Source organism: Cinclus cinclus, chromosome 8 (genome assembly GCF_963662255.1).
Source record: "Cinclus cinclus chromosome 8, bCinCin1.1, whole genome shotgun sequence".
Taxonomy (NCBI): Eukaryota; Metazoa; Chordata; class Aves; order Passeriformes; family Cinclidae; genus Cinclus; species Cinclus cinclus.
Genome location: NC_085053.1, coordinates 24,284,811 through 24,302,256, shown reverse-complemented (window position 1 = coordinate 24,302,256; position 17,446 = coordinate 24,284,811). Strand labels below are relative to the sequence as shown.

The 17,446-nt window shown below is 36.1% G+C and overlaps 1 protein-coding gene across 1 annotated transcript in view; it reads left to right on the top strand.

The window, feature by feature from the left end:
• Positions 1-17,446, top strand: part of AGBL4 (AGBL carboxypeptidase 4) — an 848,931-nt gene that overhangs the window by 22,010 nt on the left and 809,475 nt on the right. Inside the window, exon 3 of the mRNA XM_062497943.1 lies at positions 8,025-8,149. Coding sequence (XP_062353927.1) covers positions 8,025-8,149 — 125 coding nt within the window. The remainder of the gene's footprint in view (positions 1-8,024; positions 8,150-17,446) is intronic.

Genomic DNA, 17,446 nt, shown 5'->3' with positions numbered 1-17,446 from the left:
CCAGGAATGGATCCAGTGCACCTTACTTATGTCACTTGGGAGGAAAAGTATTGGAGAGAATGGAACTCTGAATGAGGTCCTGAAAAGATCTGGAAAATCAGATCAGGCTCTCATTTTTATGGATTAAGATCAACACCAAAAGAAACAAATAAACCAATAGAGATCCATGACTTATGTACCCCCCCCAAACCAAATTGATACAATTTATTTTAATGATGTTTACATAGCTAAACAACAAAAGTTTAAAGCTAGAATTTTCATGTGCTCTCAGTCACAATTAGATTTTATCACACTGTCTGCTTACAATAAAAGCTCCATCAGACATTCTCAGCCTCTGTGAGTGCTGCATCCTGACCTACCCTTTGCAGAGATGGAGCCTGGCCTTTTACTAGCTGCTGCTAAGGCCTCAGTCATTGCTCCCATACTATCTTTTTCACAAAAAACACAGATTTACTGTCATTTGGATGTCACTACTCATAAAAACTTTGATAAAGTTTTTGATAAATGATAAAACATTATGGAAATGATAAAACATTATAAATGATAAAACATTATGGAAACAACTATTTCAATTTAATTGAGGAGAGAAGATAGAAAAGAGACTGCAAATTGTCTGAAGCCTTGCTCTTTTTGAGCCATGTACTTTTGAAATGCTTTGTCTATTTGATATTCTTGACTATTTTTCAAAGAAAATCTGGGTTTTGACCAAAAGTGGAGTCATAAGCATTGCTATGGTTTTAACTAAAACATCAGGTTTTTAAAAGAGTGCTATATTGGTGAGGAGTACCGAGAGATTTTCTGCAGAACATTGATTTAACTGTGGTGGTGAAGATATTACTTTCTGTTGCAGAGCTTGATATGTGCAATTTTAATAATTTAAGCCATAATTTACAGGTGATGTATATGTGGTTTTTATAGTATTTTCTTATTTTTTCAATTCATGCTTTGTGATTTCAGGTATCTTGGGCTGACGTATGCTCTGGGCATGAATCTAGGAAATGATGCAAAAACTGTCATGGGTTTTCAGAGATCATCATTATTTCATTAGATTTTTTTTTCCTGTTTAGAAATCAAATACAGTTTAGAAGTTCTTTAGGACTTATTGCCAAACTATTTTTTGTGAATTATTTTCACAGGCAAAGACCATAAAGCAAGTGGGAATTTACATCTGATATTCTTAGATGCACTCCTTTCAGAAGATACCTAATCTTCCACTCGAGAGTTTTTACAGATCTCAGTCCCTGTAGTTCTTGTTCCATTTAGAACATACCATAAAATTTCTTTGCATTATCATCTCAATGTGTTTTATGATCTATAAGGATGAATTCCATTGAGGTTATTCCATATTCAACATTTTACCTTATTTTGGGAAATACAGAGTTGCATGAAATATAGATTAATACTGTTTGGCTATCTTGGACTTGATCCCAGGTTCAACTGCTGAAAATGATGTATATTCCAATCTGTTCCTTGGTTGTTTTTGTTTAAAGAATTTGTATAGATTGAAATGCAGCTGCAAGTGTATTAGTGATTTTCTATTGCTTACTTGTCAAGATTTTTATTGTGTGGATGAAAAATAGCATTTCAAAACCTGGCAGCATATTGACAAAAACAGAAGAGCACTTTGTGTAATTCTCTTTTGAAAAACTACCTCTTTTAGAGACAGAGATTGCCTTAGCTACTTCCATTCATATGTATCTTGATCAATAGATTTATTGATAGCTTTTAGCCAAGATTTAATTCTTTTTTATCCTCAGTTCACCATGGTGCTCACTTTTCTGAATTAAGAAACTAGAATTAGGCTCCTATAAGCAAGGCATACAATATGCAAGTGCTCTAGGTGTAAAAGGAGGCATTTGACCTTTTGTTGCTAATCTGTGACAGGTGCAGGCTATTTTCTTCCAAATGGTGTTAATTTTCATGTGCAAATCCACCCCCTGAAACCTGCATTCTATGTATCCACCACAGGGGAATTGGTGGTCATCATGAGTACTGTAATGGACAGCTGAGAGGGATAATCACTGATATTTCAGCACATTTATGCTCCCGACTCAGTCGGGTTTAGTGCACTTCTGTTTTCGCTGCTTATTAGGGGAGGCTGAAGTTAGTTATTCATGGCCGGACAAAAAAAAAAAAAAAAAAAAAAAAAAAAAAAAAAAAAAAAAAAAAAAAAGTCTGAGAAAGTTCATGTGCCGGGAACAGCACATTGTTACAAATTAGTTTCCTTTACCATTTCTGGCAAACTCATTACAAAGTAATCGCGCCCTGCGCTGAAGTGCACTTCCTCTGGGACCAATAACTGTAAATAAGCAGGGCTGCAAGCTGCCTGATAAGTTGTTGTTCTGAAGATAACGGTCCTTTTTAGCAGAGTGTTTGACCTTTTTCTTTATATTGCCTCAGGCTTGTCTAAGACCCTCAAGGTCTATTTTTCATCTTAAAAATTCACTGTAGGCAAGCACAATGTGCGGTTTAAGAAGATTTTAGGATTGCTTAATGTATCTATATTTTATTTTCTAGCATTTTAATGATAATTTTTAAAATGTTTAGTAACTTTAGCTGGCATTTTCTTAAGCAGGTTTTCTTTCTTTGTGTACAGTTTTTATTGATGTAGGAAGCAATATACATTAATATTTTATGAGGACTAAGTGTATGTTGCATGATTAATAAAATACTATCATTGGGCTTTTTTCTGACTTTTAAAGAAACTTGAAACATGCTATTGACCCCTTTCACTATTCACATTTTGAGAGCATTGCACTAAACATTACTCTGTAAAGCAATTTAAGCAAATATAATTAAGAATTTCAGCTTGAATGATTAAAGGAAAGTATGTCTCCTCTTTTCTCAGTATGCTAGGAGTATTGAACAGAACTGTGACTGAAAATTGAGCGTCTTAAAAACAAACCCCAAGGCTAAGTGAAAGTCAGTTTATAGATATTTGCGAATTTTATTTATTCACATCTTCCCATCAGTTTAAAAAGATCTATGCTAATATTTCCATGAAGTAAAATAATAATAGAAAAAAATCCCTGCAACTAACTTTAGAGTGCATAGGAGAGAAAATCCAAAATGTCTTGCAAAGTGCTGTCTACCCTAATAAAATACTTGTTTTACTTTTAAGATATGGTCAGAAAGTATTTTGATGTCCAGATGTGCACTTAAATTATTGGCTTAGAATGCCAGTCAGCTCAGATTTTATTGCTCATAATGTTGCTGGGGTTTTTTTCCCTTGCAGGACACGTTACTCAATCAGTTTATTAATCATACATGTACCTCAAATAACTTTATTATCTTGTGTTTTCTAATGTTAACCCCCAAATATAGTGCTAATCACAAGATATGGAGTGATGAGGCTTTGGAGAATGCCATATACTCTCATATATACAACTTCTGTATTTATGGAATGGAGTGGTGATGAGTTCATGTGGGCGTGAACTCAAAGTGAAGTAAGGCATAGCTGATGTTTTATTAGTGTGAGACTTTTTTCTCTGATTTTAAAAAAATATACTTAACCAGTGAGGTTGTGAACAGACTATCTTACTGATATCACATATGACCAAGCTAGCAACATATACAGAATAAGTACTCTGCACATGAAGGGTCATACAGTAGTTGTATCATGGCTGAAAACTGTTGGCAGGTACGTTATACAAAGTTGGTGCCATCTGGCTTTGTCTTACATTTGTCACAATTTCAGCCCAGGAACTGTTGCCTGCAGGTACTGCAAAGTACAGTGTATGCATTGTGGAATTGCACAGAAGTTCCTGGGACACAGGAGGAATTTGCTGTCTACCCAATTATTAAATAGGTTTCTCTCTTGCTATATATTTATCAAAAAGGCAAGAAAAAAGTTATGGAACCTTTTACATGTATTAAAAAAAAATCAGCTTAAAGGTGGTTTGCACTTAAGGAAAGAAATGTTTATATTCAGTGTTAAAATGTTGAAATTTTAATATCTTAAATGGATTGGCTTAATATCTAAATGGAATGCTGTAATCAATGTTTTAATTCCTGTTCCATAGTTTCTAATGCATGTCACTGTGGTACCTGTGATACTGGAATGTAATTCTCATCCATTATAACAAATGCATTTCCCATGATTACAGCACTGTGAAGGCAGGACAAAAAACTGTTCAGTTTGTTTAGGAGATTAACATTGGTAAGTTTATATCCTTTCTTGGACACCAGGAAATGTTTTTCAGTGACATTATCAGTTTTCTACAAAGCATCTCTTAAAGCGAGGAGGTGTTTTGTTCCTACAGTTCTTGGCTTCTTTGTACCAAAACTGCTGTCTTGTTTAATGACATTGCTATGTGGGCTGAAATTAGGCTGACAGATTGTGAGCAAAGGCAGTGATATTGCAAACAATAGTCTATTGAGCATGAGGAACTTGTTGAATTAGTTACCAAAGGCATTAGTGCTCAGTCCAGCCTCTTTAGCTTCTGGAAGACAGAGAAGAAATAGCAGGCTAATGAAATGTCCAAATGACACCAAACTGCAAAGGGCTGCAGGTGACAATGGCAGCTGATGTGTGCCTGGTAAGGGGCAAAAGCTAATAATAAACTAATAAACTCACAAAAGGAAAAAATAGTGCATTAAGAGGGAAGGGCGTATTCAGATCAAGAGAGAAAACCATGTTGGGGTTCCTGAGGAATCAAGCACACAAATTATTAAATTTTAAGGGCTCTACTGGACTTGAGATGGGTTTTCCAGGGCAGACTGGATGGTGATGACTTCAGCACATCAGCTCTTCACCATCCATGATTCCACTGACATCAGTACAATTCTCCAGCACTAGTTTAGGGATCCTGAGGACACTGTAAAGCAGTTCTGAGAGGGTCATCTCTTCCCCATCCAGTTCAGGTTAGCTTGATGTTGAAAAAGAAACTGAAATGTGCAAAAGGTCAATATCAAGGTCTCGTTTTGCTCTGTTTTAATTATTCACTTAATAATATTTTAGTTTCTTATGCCTTGCAGTACAAGTTTTTAATGGTTTTTGAACTTTAAATATGAATTTAATTGCTTGTGTGTCCTTCTTTGGGAGTAATTCCATCAAAATTTGCACCTCTGCTCTGTGCTGCAGATAAATTAATCCATATCTGGAATTGCTGGGATTGCTGGGAGGCATGTATATTAGTTTATTAGTTTACAAGATGGACCTAGCCCCCATCTGTGTTCACCCAGCCTGCTGCTTTAACCCTCTGAATCTGCCAGGATCACATGCACGGCTCAGGCTGAAGTGAATCCACACAGCAAACTTTGTCCAGAGGGATCTAAATCTGTGACCTGTGATGCAGCTGGAATCTAAACTTTTGGAATGAATACCTTGGCCTACCTAAATTCTGAAATATCCAAGGAACATTGGATATTATGCAATTATCCCAACTATGCCAGTTATGCATGATGTTTAATGAAAAAATGTAGCAAAACAAGGTCAATTAAAGGTAATAATACAATGCAATAGCTTGTTTTACCATTCTTATTTCCTTTGGATAATAATCTGTAGGAAATTGTAGTTTATGCTAAGATTTGAGTTCAGTTGTCAATAAGGGATGGGTCTGACCCCTGTGGCAGAATATGCACTTAGATGTGTCAGGGACTTCAGCTAAAGCCAGGAGCTGTGCTGGGTTGGCTTTGCCCACTCAGTGCTCTCTCACCCACGCTCTTCACCAGGACAGAGGTGAAAAAGCTCATGGGTCAAGGTGCAGACAGGGAGGGCATTCACAAGTGGTCTGCACAGGAAAAGCATTCTACTGTGGGGAGACTAGTTTATTGCCAGTTAAAATAGGTTTACATAGTAAAAATCATGGAGAAATTAAAACAATGCCTTCTCCCTGCTCTTCCCTGTTCCCCAGAATCACCTTCCCCACACAAGGAGTGGTGCAAGGGGCTGAAGGCTGATCCTTCCTCACTCCCCTGCTCCATCCTGGGCCTTTCCCTTCCCAGGGCTGCAGTCCTGCCAGGAGCACTTGCTGCAGCCTGGGTTCCCCTGTGGTCACTGCTCCTCCAGGAGACACCAACCTGCTGCAGCCTGGGTTCCCCTGTGGGTCACTGCTCCTCCAGGAGACACCAACCTGCTGCAGCCTGGGTTCCTCTGTGGGTCACTGCTCCTCCAGGAGACACCAACCAGCTGCAGCCTGGGTTCCTCTGTGGGTCACTGCTCCTCCAGGAGACACCAACCTGCTCCAGCCTCACCCCACAGCACACAGGGAGGTCTCTGTGCTGGCTCCCAAAGCACCCCATTCCCTCCTCCTCCTCCTCACTCCCTGATTCTCCTCAGGCTCCCTTGCCCCTCTGTCTGTGTAGGATTTTGCCCTTCACTGGACCCATTTTCACCACCTGGGCTGAGGGGCTGGTCTGTGCCATGGGTGAGGCCATTCTGGAGCCATCTGGGACTGTGAGGAACAGGCTGGAGTGGGCAGGGGCAGCGCGTCTTCTCCAAGAGCTGGGTCTGCAGCCCCACTGCCAGCACTGACACCCACCAGGGCAGGTGACATTATTTGTGCTTGCCACAGGTGTTCTGGCTTCCCAATAGAGCTGTTTTTTCAAATATTTCCAATGCCAAGTGTCTCCTTGAGGCGAGCCCTCAGGAGCAGATTGAAAACGTGGAGCAAGTCTCTGCAGAGGGATGCACTGGAGAGAATTTTCTTCTGAAAAGAAGGATGTGGGTAGGAAAGTACAGGATAACATTAAAAATAGAGAAGATTAAACATGTTCCATTAGTGAAGCCAGAAACAATTTAGGATAAGATAGAAATCCTGGAACTATATATTGATAAACAGAATTAAAAATTTCTTTTTCCTACTTCTTTTCTAGCCCAGAGCAGCAGATCAGCTGAATTTTGCTGCTCATGCTGGTATTGAGCAATGTGTTGCCCGAAAACAGTCCTATTGACTGCAGTGGGACTTGTTGAGGAAGAAATTGTTTAGCTCAAATAATCTTATAAATACACATTAGAACCCAACAGTATGTTTCCAACCCAAATATATATATCTAACCCCCAAATATATTTGAAACCATAAACCCAGGTTTTCAGTGCTACTTTTTAGAAAGAAATATAATTTAGCATGTGAGCAAAAACATGGCCCTGTCTTACAAGACCTGATGAGATGGATTTTGGATTGGATAAGGAAAATGCAAAGCCTTATTTTTGTAGTGTATAAATGGAATGGACAGTCTAAACCCTGTCTCTAAAAATCTTGGCACACTTCAAAGGGAAAATGCCATTTTAGCAATTTAAAAGCACTTAGTGGGTTTTCCCAGTGCTGAACTTCATTTCTATAACTACTGTGGTTGCCTGCTGAATAATGCCATAGGGGACAATGTAGCTCTGACTATATTTAAAAATACTATTCCATGAAATTCACTAGGAACAAGCTGAAGCAAAATCTCATTTGTATCTTTGGAAGGAGGTGATAGTGGATGTAAGTGGTGAAGGAAAAGGATTGAGATGGTTTTTGAATCACAGAGGAGATAAAGGCTGGACCATCTGTGGGGATAGAGAGATGCTTAGAGCAACAGCCAGAGGGGCCAAGCAGAAATATGGGGACTCTTTAATGTTACAGGGACTTGAACAAGAGCAGCAATTGGAAAGAAAGAAATCCTAGCAGGTGGGGACTAAAAGACATGCAGAGACATCATTAGAAAAGTGATAAAAAGGATAAAAAGGTAACAATTAAAAGGGTGTTAGAACACATAATTGGAATATTCAGATAAGAGGAGACAAAAGGTCTATTTGATTGAATAATAAAAATCTGTGTTGTCTTCTTTTTTGGTGTGTTCATATGCATGTAGCTTACTGCTTACTGCTAGACATTACATACATATATATATATTTCATTTATATATATATATATATATAAAACTGAACTACATTTAAAAATTAACTCTGAACTGTTTTAACGCCTGTTATACTTCTATATTTTAACCAACGATAGAAGTTTTAACAACTTTTCTTGGTGTTGTTCCTGGAGAGTTGATCAGCCATTCATTAAAACACATCCTGTTTTGACTGTTCTTGGTAGGGAACCTTGGGCGAGTTGACCACATCACAGAGTTTGAGTATGACCTCTTCATTAGACCAGACACCTGCAACCCACGCTTCCGAGTCTGGTTCAACTTCACTGTGGAAAACGTGAAGGAATCACAGGTCAGTGATAATAAATTAGATGGTATGATAGCTTCAAGAATTCCAGAATTGAATTCCAGAATATGTTCAACAAAAAAAGATGACACCCAGGGTTTGCAACTAAAAATCTCTTTAAAATGTATCTTTTTTCTTTGAATTTTTATAAATAAAAGCAGGCATCGGCAGGAATGCGTATGACCATGCTTTTCAGCTATCCAAGACAGGAGGTAACTGCAACAAAAGTATAGTTTTTTGCTAACTGGCAGAACCAGTATTAGTAATGGCTGCCATGTATATGTGCTTTTGCATTCCAACCAAATGCGTGTGTTAATATATGGAAAAGAAGTCCATGTTAGCTGTTCAAATATTATCACTCAAGCCTTCATTTAATACATGTAGAACAATGGGGTAGCTTTGCAAACAGGCATTTCCCTCGTGACCTGTAGCAGAGGAGTTGCTTTGCCAACCTGTCCCTTGTGGAAGAGGAGGATTAAATGTAAAGCAAATTGATAGGGTAACAGTTTCACTTACTTTTAAATCATGTTTCTTGCAGTAAAGATGCCCCCTAAGAAAGAAACTTCCTTGCTCTATTTTTTCACTTCTATACTTCTGAAAGTTAGTATATAATTTTCAGATTGAAAAAAAATTCATTTCACTTTTCACATGCCCCTTGAATTTTGTTCTAGAAGCCTGCCTTAGTTTATCAGAATCAGTCTGTCATTTTTATTTAATGGAAATAAAACATATTTAGTAAGAGAAAAAAAAACTGCAGAAACTTGATATTTGTATTCCTATGAAAATAATATCTTAATATCCAGCACTGTATCATTCCTGTTACAACTGGAAATCATGAAATTGTTTATCTATCGTCCTGGAGCCTGATACTTTATCAGACAGACCCTTTCCCCTGCTGTGCCTTACTCAGCTATGATCAAATTATATAGTCATGAGATGAATGGGAATCTGTCTCAAGGAGGCAAAGAGATCGGGTAGAAAGATACAATATATATCTAGTGCTTACAGGATATTTGTTTTCATGGTTGTCTACATGAAAGAGAATGGTTCCACTATTAAGCCTGACTTGTGAGGTCTGTTTTTATAATGTGTGCTCCTATAATCTTTTTCTCATCTCTCCAATTTCCGTTAAAATGAGACCTGCCTGGGCGTAATCTAGTCTGGAACCTTTTTTAGGTCTTTGTACTACAGGCCATGGGCAGCATTAGTCATCGCAGTTCAGCTATATTAAATGAAAGTTAGAAGTTGCTACATCAAACATACTGTGTAATATAATCTGGTTTCTGCATTTTGATTATTTTATTTTATATTTTATTTTATTTTATTTTATTTTATTTTATTTTATTTTATTTTATTTTATTTTATGTTTTACTAGAAAACAGTACTAAGGAAGCCCAAACTATTCAGTATTGCTTCAAAATGCTGCACTAATACAAATACAGAGGACCTTTGGTCACATTATGTGTAGAAGTAGATATTTTAATAACTCTCTATAACATTACCTGGATAATGTTGCATTTATTTTTGATGTATCATATAAGTAATGTGTGAGGAAGGCACATCTATGCATTTATATTTTTTAGATCTGGTTTCAGCCATTTGGAAAAGGACTCAGAGTAGCTACTTTTATTTTTGTATTATCTGTTAGTGCAGTATTTAGTGTTATTAATCTACTGAAAAATGAAAGAAAGACCCATTAGATAGTCCAGCCAATCTTACCATCCATGCATTATTGTTATGTAAGAAAACAAGTTCTTTGTATTCTGGTTTTAATTTTCTTAAGTCATGGAGCTTCCATTACCTATGTCTCAAAAACGTTTTATAGGCTCCTCTCACAGTGTTGCTTGATTTTTAGCCTAAAGCTTTCCTTTATTAAATCCCACAATTCCCAGTTGCAATTCTGCTTAGTAATAACTCCTCTTGGTGCAAATAAATCCTCATCATCCCTAACATTTATATTTCTGTAAATTATAACATTCCTCATCATTTGTGTCTCAATCTAGCTATCATGTTTGGTTCTTTCAGCTCTATATCCAATAGACCATTTTTCCTTTTAAGTATTTTCCCACTTTGGGGCCTTTGGACTTTCATCATAAGTGAATCTTTCAGTCCTTTGATAATTAGCCCAGTTTCCCAAGGAAGCAAAGCTTATATGATCACACAGTCTACTTGCTGGCCTAGGTTTTTGTATGGCTGCTGATCCCTCTCCTCTCTTTTCTCCTTCAATAGCTTCTTAACTCTTGGCCAGTTTCAGCACCACTGGACAGGAATTCCTGTAAGTTTTGGGAAAACAGGCTGCCAGATGGGCAAGAGACCCATTAGTGTTCCCACTGGCAGACAGGCTATAGTATGAGATCATTTCTTATTAAACATCAGAGAATCCACAGAGGAGATGAATAGGAGAAAGTACTCATTGGAATTTGCATTTTTGAGATACTAGAGAATCCAACCATGAAATCCAAATCCATAACATTTAGTAATTTTGCTTCTTGCAGAACTTCTTGTTTTTATTATTATTCTTCCTCTTCCAGTTCCTTCAATATTTTCTTTACAGTGCGGAACAAAAATTTAATGGATAATTCTGAGTATGCTAATCCCAATTTACAGACAAGGGGCTTGAGTCCCTTTGCTCTGTTACTGCCTCACTATAGACAGCTGGAAATTGCAGCAGCCTTTTGTTGCTGTATCACTATGGAAACTCAGGCCTAATTTGTTTTTCCCTATCATACAGAAGTCTTTTTGAGAGTGATTGCTTCCTTGCTCCTGTTACGTATGTCTGAGGTTACTGTAGTGCTTCATAGGCAATAGAGCTAAGCTCTGTACCATGCCAGTGACAGCCCTAATATTTCCAGAATTATTTTTAGAATTTTATTATAAACTTGATTTATTTGATGTTCACTTCCTGATGTTGAAGTAGAACCAACATTTTTTTTTTTTTAATTTGGAAGTTGGTAAATTAATTTCTTCCTCCTTATGATTTGGATTTCTACATCAGACATTTTATTTTGCCAGTTTTATTTTATACTCCTTTTAACAAGGAAAAAGGATTTTAAAAAGTAGCTAATGCCTTATATTTATGGGAGGAAATGGACCATCATGTAAGATACCTGCAAGATGTAAAGTTTAGTCTTTTGGTCTCCTTATGTGGTTTCTGTCTTGCAAGTCAGTTGCTCTGAAAAGATCTAAGCTGTGATTTTTTTTTTTTGTCTCTTATTTGGTGAATTCAATTAACACCAATATTGGAAAAGACGAAAAGAAATGAATATGTTATATGTAAGGAAAACACGTAGACTTTTATGATTTACACATATCCATGAAAGGGAGAGTGAAGGAAATAGGATTTGCTGTGGAACACATGGTCTCATGGGCAAAGGCTCCAATTTCTCTAATTATATACGTGTCACAGGCTGCTCTCTATTCCTGATAATGCTCTTTACTGGGCAGAGTTTGCTTCCTATTCATTTCAGCCGTGGCCCTTAAAACACGATCTACGATTTTGCTAAATTTTTTCTCTGAGCAGTCAGAAATTGAATGAACAAATTTCATCTCCCAATTGCATTTCAAGTATTTTAAATACACAGCGCTCAAGTGCAAGATTACCTCTGAGCTAGAATGGCTGTAATGCTGTTACTAGCAACAGTGATTCATTTCATCTTTTTGGGAAAAAAAGAAAAGTGTGTACCTGTGATAAATTATAAAAAATATGCTGGTACACCAGTATTGGAGGATTTTACAGGTAAAAAGAATGGTTAGTGTTTTTGAGGGCCATAGGCAGAAATCCTTCTCAAGTGCTTGACACTCACTGTTCCAGATACTGTAACCACACTGTAAAAAGGTGATATTTGTCCTGGGGAATTTACTTTTGAGCAATTTGAGAAGAGATAAGAGCTAAATACAAGAAAGCAATGAAAGGATTAAAAATATTTGAGGATTTTAGATTTAACACACAACAGCCATATTATACCCCTAAGCAATGCACATCTAGGCCTCATGACAAATTCTGTGTGTGTGTGTACCCTGAGCAGCTCTGCTGTCTGATGAATCATGTTGAGAAATGGTATTTTCACTGAGATTAAAAAAAGAATTTCCAACAGAAGGGGTTTCCTAATAGTGCCAAATTTTGTTCTGTAAGTGTTGATAAATACATTTGAAGTTCGTCGTCACAAAGGTACTGACAAAATATACCAAAAAGGATAGAGGAGAAGAATGGATATTTGGCAGCTAGGATTTGATCATTACTTACAGTTAATAAATCAATCCAGATTGAGGTTAAAATCAAAGAACTAAATGTTATTTACTTCAAAGGCATTCTCTCTGTTACTTCAGTTGCTGTTGCACTGAAACTAGAATTTTGACTCATTAATTTTTTTTTGTTTTTTTTTTAATGTGTGAGTATGGATCAGGAAAAAGGATAGCCTGTTTTTCAGAAATTTAAACAGGATGCTCAGGTAAGGCAGAGATTATCATAGCTGGACATTATTATGAATGCATGGAACTGTCGTTGTAGAATTTTCTGTTTTTTTGTCCTATACCGTTTTGTAAAATATGAAAGGCTGTAAGATCTCCATTATCTTTTATTGATTAGATATTCAGAAAATATTTGACAGTGAATTCAGGGAATATTTGACATATTCAGAATATTATTGACAGTGGATTTTATAATATGTTCAGGCATCTTTTTGCTGTCCTAAAACAAGTAAATGATCCTTAGCAGACACTGCCTCTTTATGATCTTGCACCTGTGATTGTTTAAAGATATGAGTGATACATGTATAGGGAGAGATAATGTCTCTCTTTATACCAACTGACACATTTTGGAGAAGCAGGGGGAAAAAAAGAAAAGCAGGCATAACTTGAGGTACTCAACCTTTTTTCCCAACCGAAGAACTCATTCTGTGCAGTTAATTCCTGCAGAAGCTGCATCCAAAGTAAGATGGAGTGAATATGACATCAAAAGCAGGCTAAACTTGGAAACAGGCTACCTTTTCTACTTTCTTCTTCTTAAGCAGACATGCTTTGCTCTGCTGTCATTTGGGGATTTAAGTTATTGATATCAAGATGCTTTATAACATTTTATACTCTTTCCAGCTTCTCATTTGAGAAGACAGATATTTTCTTTACTGTACATTAAAGGCTATATTGCATTTACCTAGCTTTGGAAAATGCATATGTAAAAGGGCATGCTTCTATGAAAGAGTACAGATCTGAAATTTTGAAGTGAATATGTGTGAAGTGAATGAGTAAAGCATTTTTTTTGCAACAATTCCTAATCAACCTGAAATGCATTGCTTTTGTGTGTTTCATTGCATATACCTTTCTAATAAATTAAGAATATATCACTCATTTATTAATAATTTTCATTAATAATTTATTAATCCTCCTCTGGTCAGCTCCTGTAATCTCTCTAAATAGCTGTTTATAAGAATTTGCAAGGAGAATCACGAGATGATTTGAATTTTCCCTGTTTTGGAAGCCCCCAGCTGTTATCCATCTTCATGTAGTCTTATGTGAATTTTTAGCATGCTAGAAAGAGATGTCCAGCTCTTCCTGTATTTTGGTATTTTAGTCACTGTTTACCCAGGTAGGCAAAACTCAATCTTTTTTCATGTCCCAGTTTTGTTTTGTCATGTGAAATTAATTTTGTTTCCTTGCTTCTGATACTTTTCTTGAAAACCCTCTATATTTAAGAGGTTAAATGGGTGTCAGTAACCCAGCTGACACTACCAGCTCACATGTCCATTTTGACTACAAGATGTGAGTAGCATCACTGCTGTAACTTTTCATTTACTGCTTACTGTAATGTTAGTATTGATTTAGTTAGAGCAGTATCACATTTTTTATTTGTTTCATATGTGAGTGAAATTTTTCCTTTTCTCTTAGCTATCAAATAGTGGATTTCAGTTCTTGTGGCTGAACTTGGTTGAGATTTAAACTTTGATGTGCATCTAAGGCTCCTGGGTTTGTCAGTCATTATCATTCATCTTTATAATGTCATATCATACCATGATTTATTTTCCCTTGGAGAAAAGATAATACTTCATAGAGGTTGAAGTTATAATAATTTTTCTAAGATTAAAAAGGGGAGAAAGCTGTCCTGAAAAATTTTCATCAGGAAAAATCAAGTAAAAAAGTTAATCTGAATTAGAGAAAGGTTTCAGTGAAAATTCCTTGGTGTTCACTAGCAAATATGACAAAAGTTGAACAAAATGAGAATTATGTGTTTGCATTCTTTGGGAGTCCCTTCAGGATTTAGAAGCAGCAAAAGTCTGGACTTAAGTTGGTTTTTGTTTAATCTGATGGCATCCCTGTGTGCGCTGCATATCCTGCTCTGGCCAAGTTCCTTAAAGCTGTATTTGTGTGCAAATGTATATTTTATAAATAAATGTGTGCATAAATCTGTCTATCTGCCTAGAAAGCAGGAGAGGCTGAGGTGAGTGCATTTGGATAATATCTTTTTAGTAACAGCTTTTTACAACAGGGTAAGCAGCTTATTTCTTTGAGTAACACATGCCCTTCAAATTGAAAAAAAATGGGAAAAGAGGAATGTAGGCAGAACCATGATGCAAATTTTGTAAGACCTTTTGATGCCATAGCACTGGGTAATATGAGTCTGTTACTTTCATTAGGGAAGGGCTTGAATTATCTGAAATTTTTATTAACAATCAAAATGGATTATTTCAAAGGAGCTTTTGTATTTTTAAAAGTAGTTTTACTGATCCCTGTGTTGGAAAGTGGTACAATTTTATTGTAAGTCAAAAGTGCATAGGGTTAGACCATACCTATAGCAGTTGAGCTAATCATTTACTTACTGAGGAAGCCATAAGAAATGATAATTAAATAAGAAACAAAGTGATGACATTTAAAATAGATTGTGTGTGCCTCTCAACGTTAAAAAAAAAATCAATTGAACATACTGCAGTGTTGAAGAAAAATAATGGTACCGTTTTGGAAACTTGTGCCTATATTGGTCATGTATAAAATTAGATTTATAAATGATGATTCTTCCAAGCTGGAATCCTTTCAAGTACGTATAATTTTATTTTGGATCAATAATTCAGTTGTGCTTGGAATAGATTGAGGGTGCATGCGAAACTTTGGTAATTGCAATATAGTGTGCATCTCTATGAAATTTTCCAAAGCTGTCGTGATGGGTAGTATCCTTTGAAAAGTAGTGAATGCAGGTAACTCGCTAAACACAGGAAATAGTCAGCATTACCAAACAACATCTGTCCTGGTGAAATATTTACTCTTGGCAAGGCAGTGTTAAGTTCATAAACTTTTTCTGTTCCAGGTGTCGGTAAGAACATTTCAGATGCCAGTGTTCAGTAATTATTGCACACACACTGTACACTTCAGATTTAACACTGCCTTTTGCCTACAGGAAACGAATGGCCAGGTGTGTTTAATTTCCTATGAGGGTGGCATGTGTCACTCAAAATGTCAAAAATACGTTATAGATGTCATCAACAAAATCAGCACTGTGAAGATCTTGATGGCAGTGATGTGACATGCTTGCTTTTCTTTCAATTTAAAACCTTTTTGATTTCTGGTTAAATACTCCTTTTTTTTTTAGCTCCAGAGTGAAGTCTCTTCCATGCAAATTTGGTTTCATTTTCCTTTTATTACTGAAAAGTTTTTCTATCAGAATGTGGAAGCATGCTTTGAAGAAATGAAGATTAAATATTTTGAATATTCCTGAATTTTAAAATCTTTTTAATTCAGAATAATCTATTTCTCCCATTGATTTCTGAGGGAGCAAAGTTCCTGCAATGTTAAACGCTGCAGAAAAATTCCATTCTGATCTCAATTAAATATTTTGTTGCTTAGCTATACTACTTATAAATATATGATTAGCTTATAAAACTCTGGAGCTATCACACGTTAAGATATGGACTTCAAATTTTTTTAGGGAGAAAATAAAATGCCATGATTCATTTGCTTGTTTCTTTGTTTTTACTGTAAATTGAAACTGAAAAACTGCGTGGGTTACTCGAGATACTACTTTATATGTAGTTAAACTACTATGTTTCTTCCAGCAAAACATATTTTATCTATTGAAGAAGTAGTCAAATACTGTGTTAAATGACTGTACCGTTTTTTTGCTTTGAGAAATTAAGGAAAATTAACACTGGATCTGTAAACTGACTCTCAACATAGAGCTGCTGTATTTTATATACAAAATGCAGAATAATCTGCTGAGTGATTCTGGTGATTGAGTACAGTTCCACCAGTTTAGGATCTGACCTGTCCACTGTCTATATGCAACATCTGCTGTTACACCACAGCTCAGGATGGCTGTAGTAATTTTTTTTGGTGATTTGAGAAGCTCTGTGGAAGCTTCTAATTTTCATAGTAGCACTGCCATGATGAACTGTGGCTCATTACTGTAAACTGATGGTGGCTGTTAATACTATTACAGGCAGAGACTTTTTATTTAAGGGAAACATTAGCCAGTAACTGGTAGATTTCTGACACAGTATTACATAAGGCTTCCTGTTAGGAAGGAGAGCAAAGAGAAATGGATTTGAACCCATTAGTATCAGAATTACGTGTCAAAAAGCTAGAGCAGAGTTCAATTTATTTCTGCAATAAAGTGTAAGCTAGAGATTGACTTGACAATTATTTTACCTTACATTGCTCTGGTTGTTCTGAGATGACTATTCCAACATCAAATCATCTTGTTTGGACATCTTTTACAGAATAACATGATAGTCTAAATATGCATTATGTTATGTAGGAGCTAAAACTCGGCAGTTTTTTTCAAACAGAAATGAGTTTTTTATTACTCCTTTTACTAGAGGATGTATATACAGTGGAACATATTCAGCATAGATTTAAAACAACTGCATGTGTTTTCTGCTAAATCTAGTGCATGTTGTTGAGTGGCGTTTACATTGTAATAGAAAGGATAATATTTCTGAAGCTTTCAGTAGCTCGGTATAAGGAATACAAATAATCTGCCCCAAAATATTTGTTTTCTCTAAGCCAGTCATTGAGCAGGGTTGTGGATTCTATTTACCAGTCTCTTTTTCCCCTAAGAATTTTATCCAAGATAAGAGACAACAAATTGTACAACCATTACCTTATTATAATGTTCAACTTTGAGAAGAGTATTGTTAGCAAAATTTTTGCCCACTTAATATACATATTGTCCTACTGAACAGCAAAGTCCATAAATTCAGAGCCTTAACCTTGAACATTGTTACAAGCTTTTATTGGAATGGCAGTTTTTCCTGTCTTGAAATGGTGATCCTCTACAGAAGGCTTATTTAATTTTCTAATTGTGTAGAATAATTTTTGGAG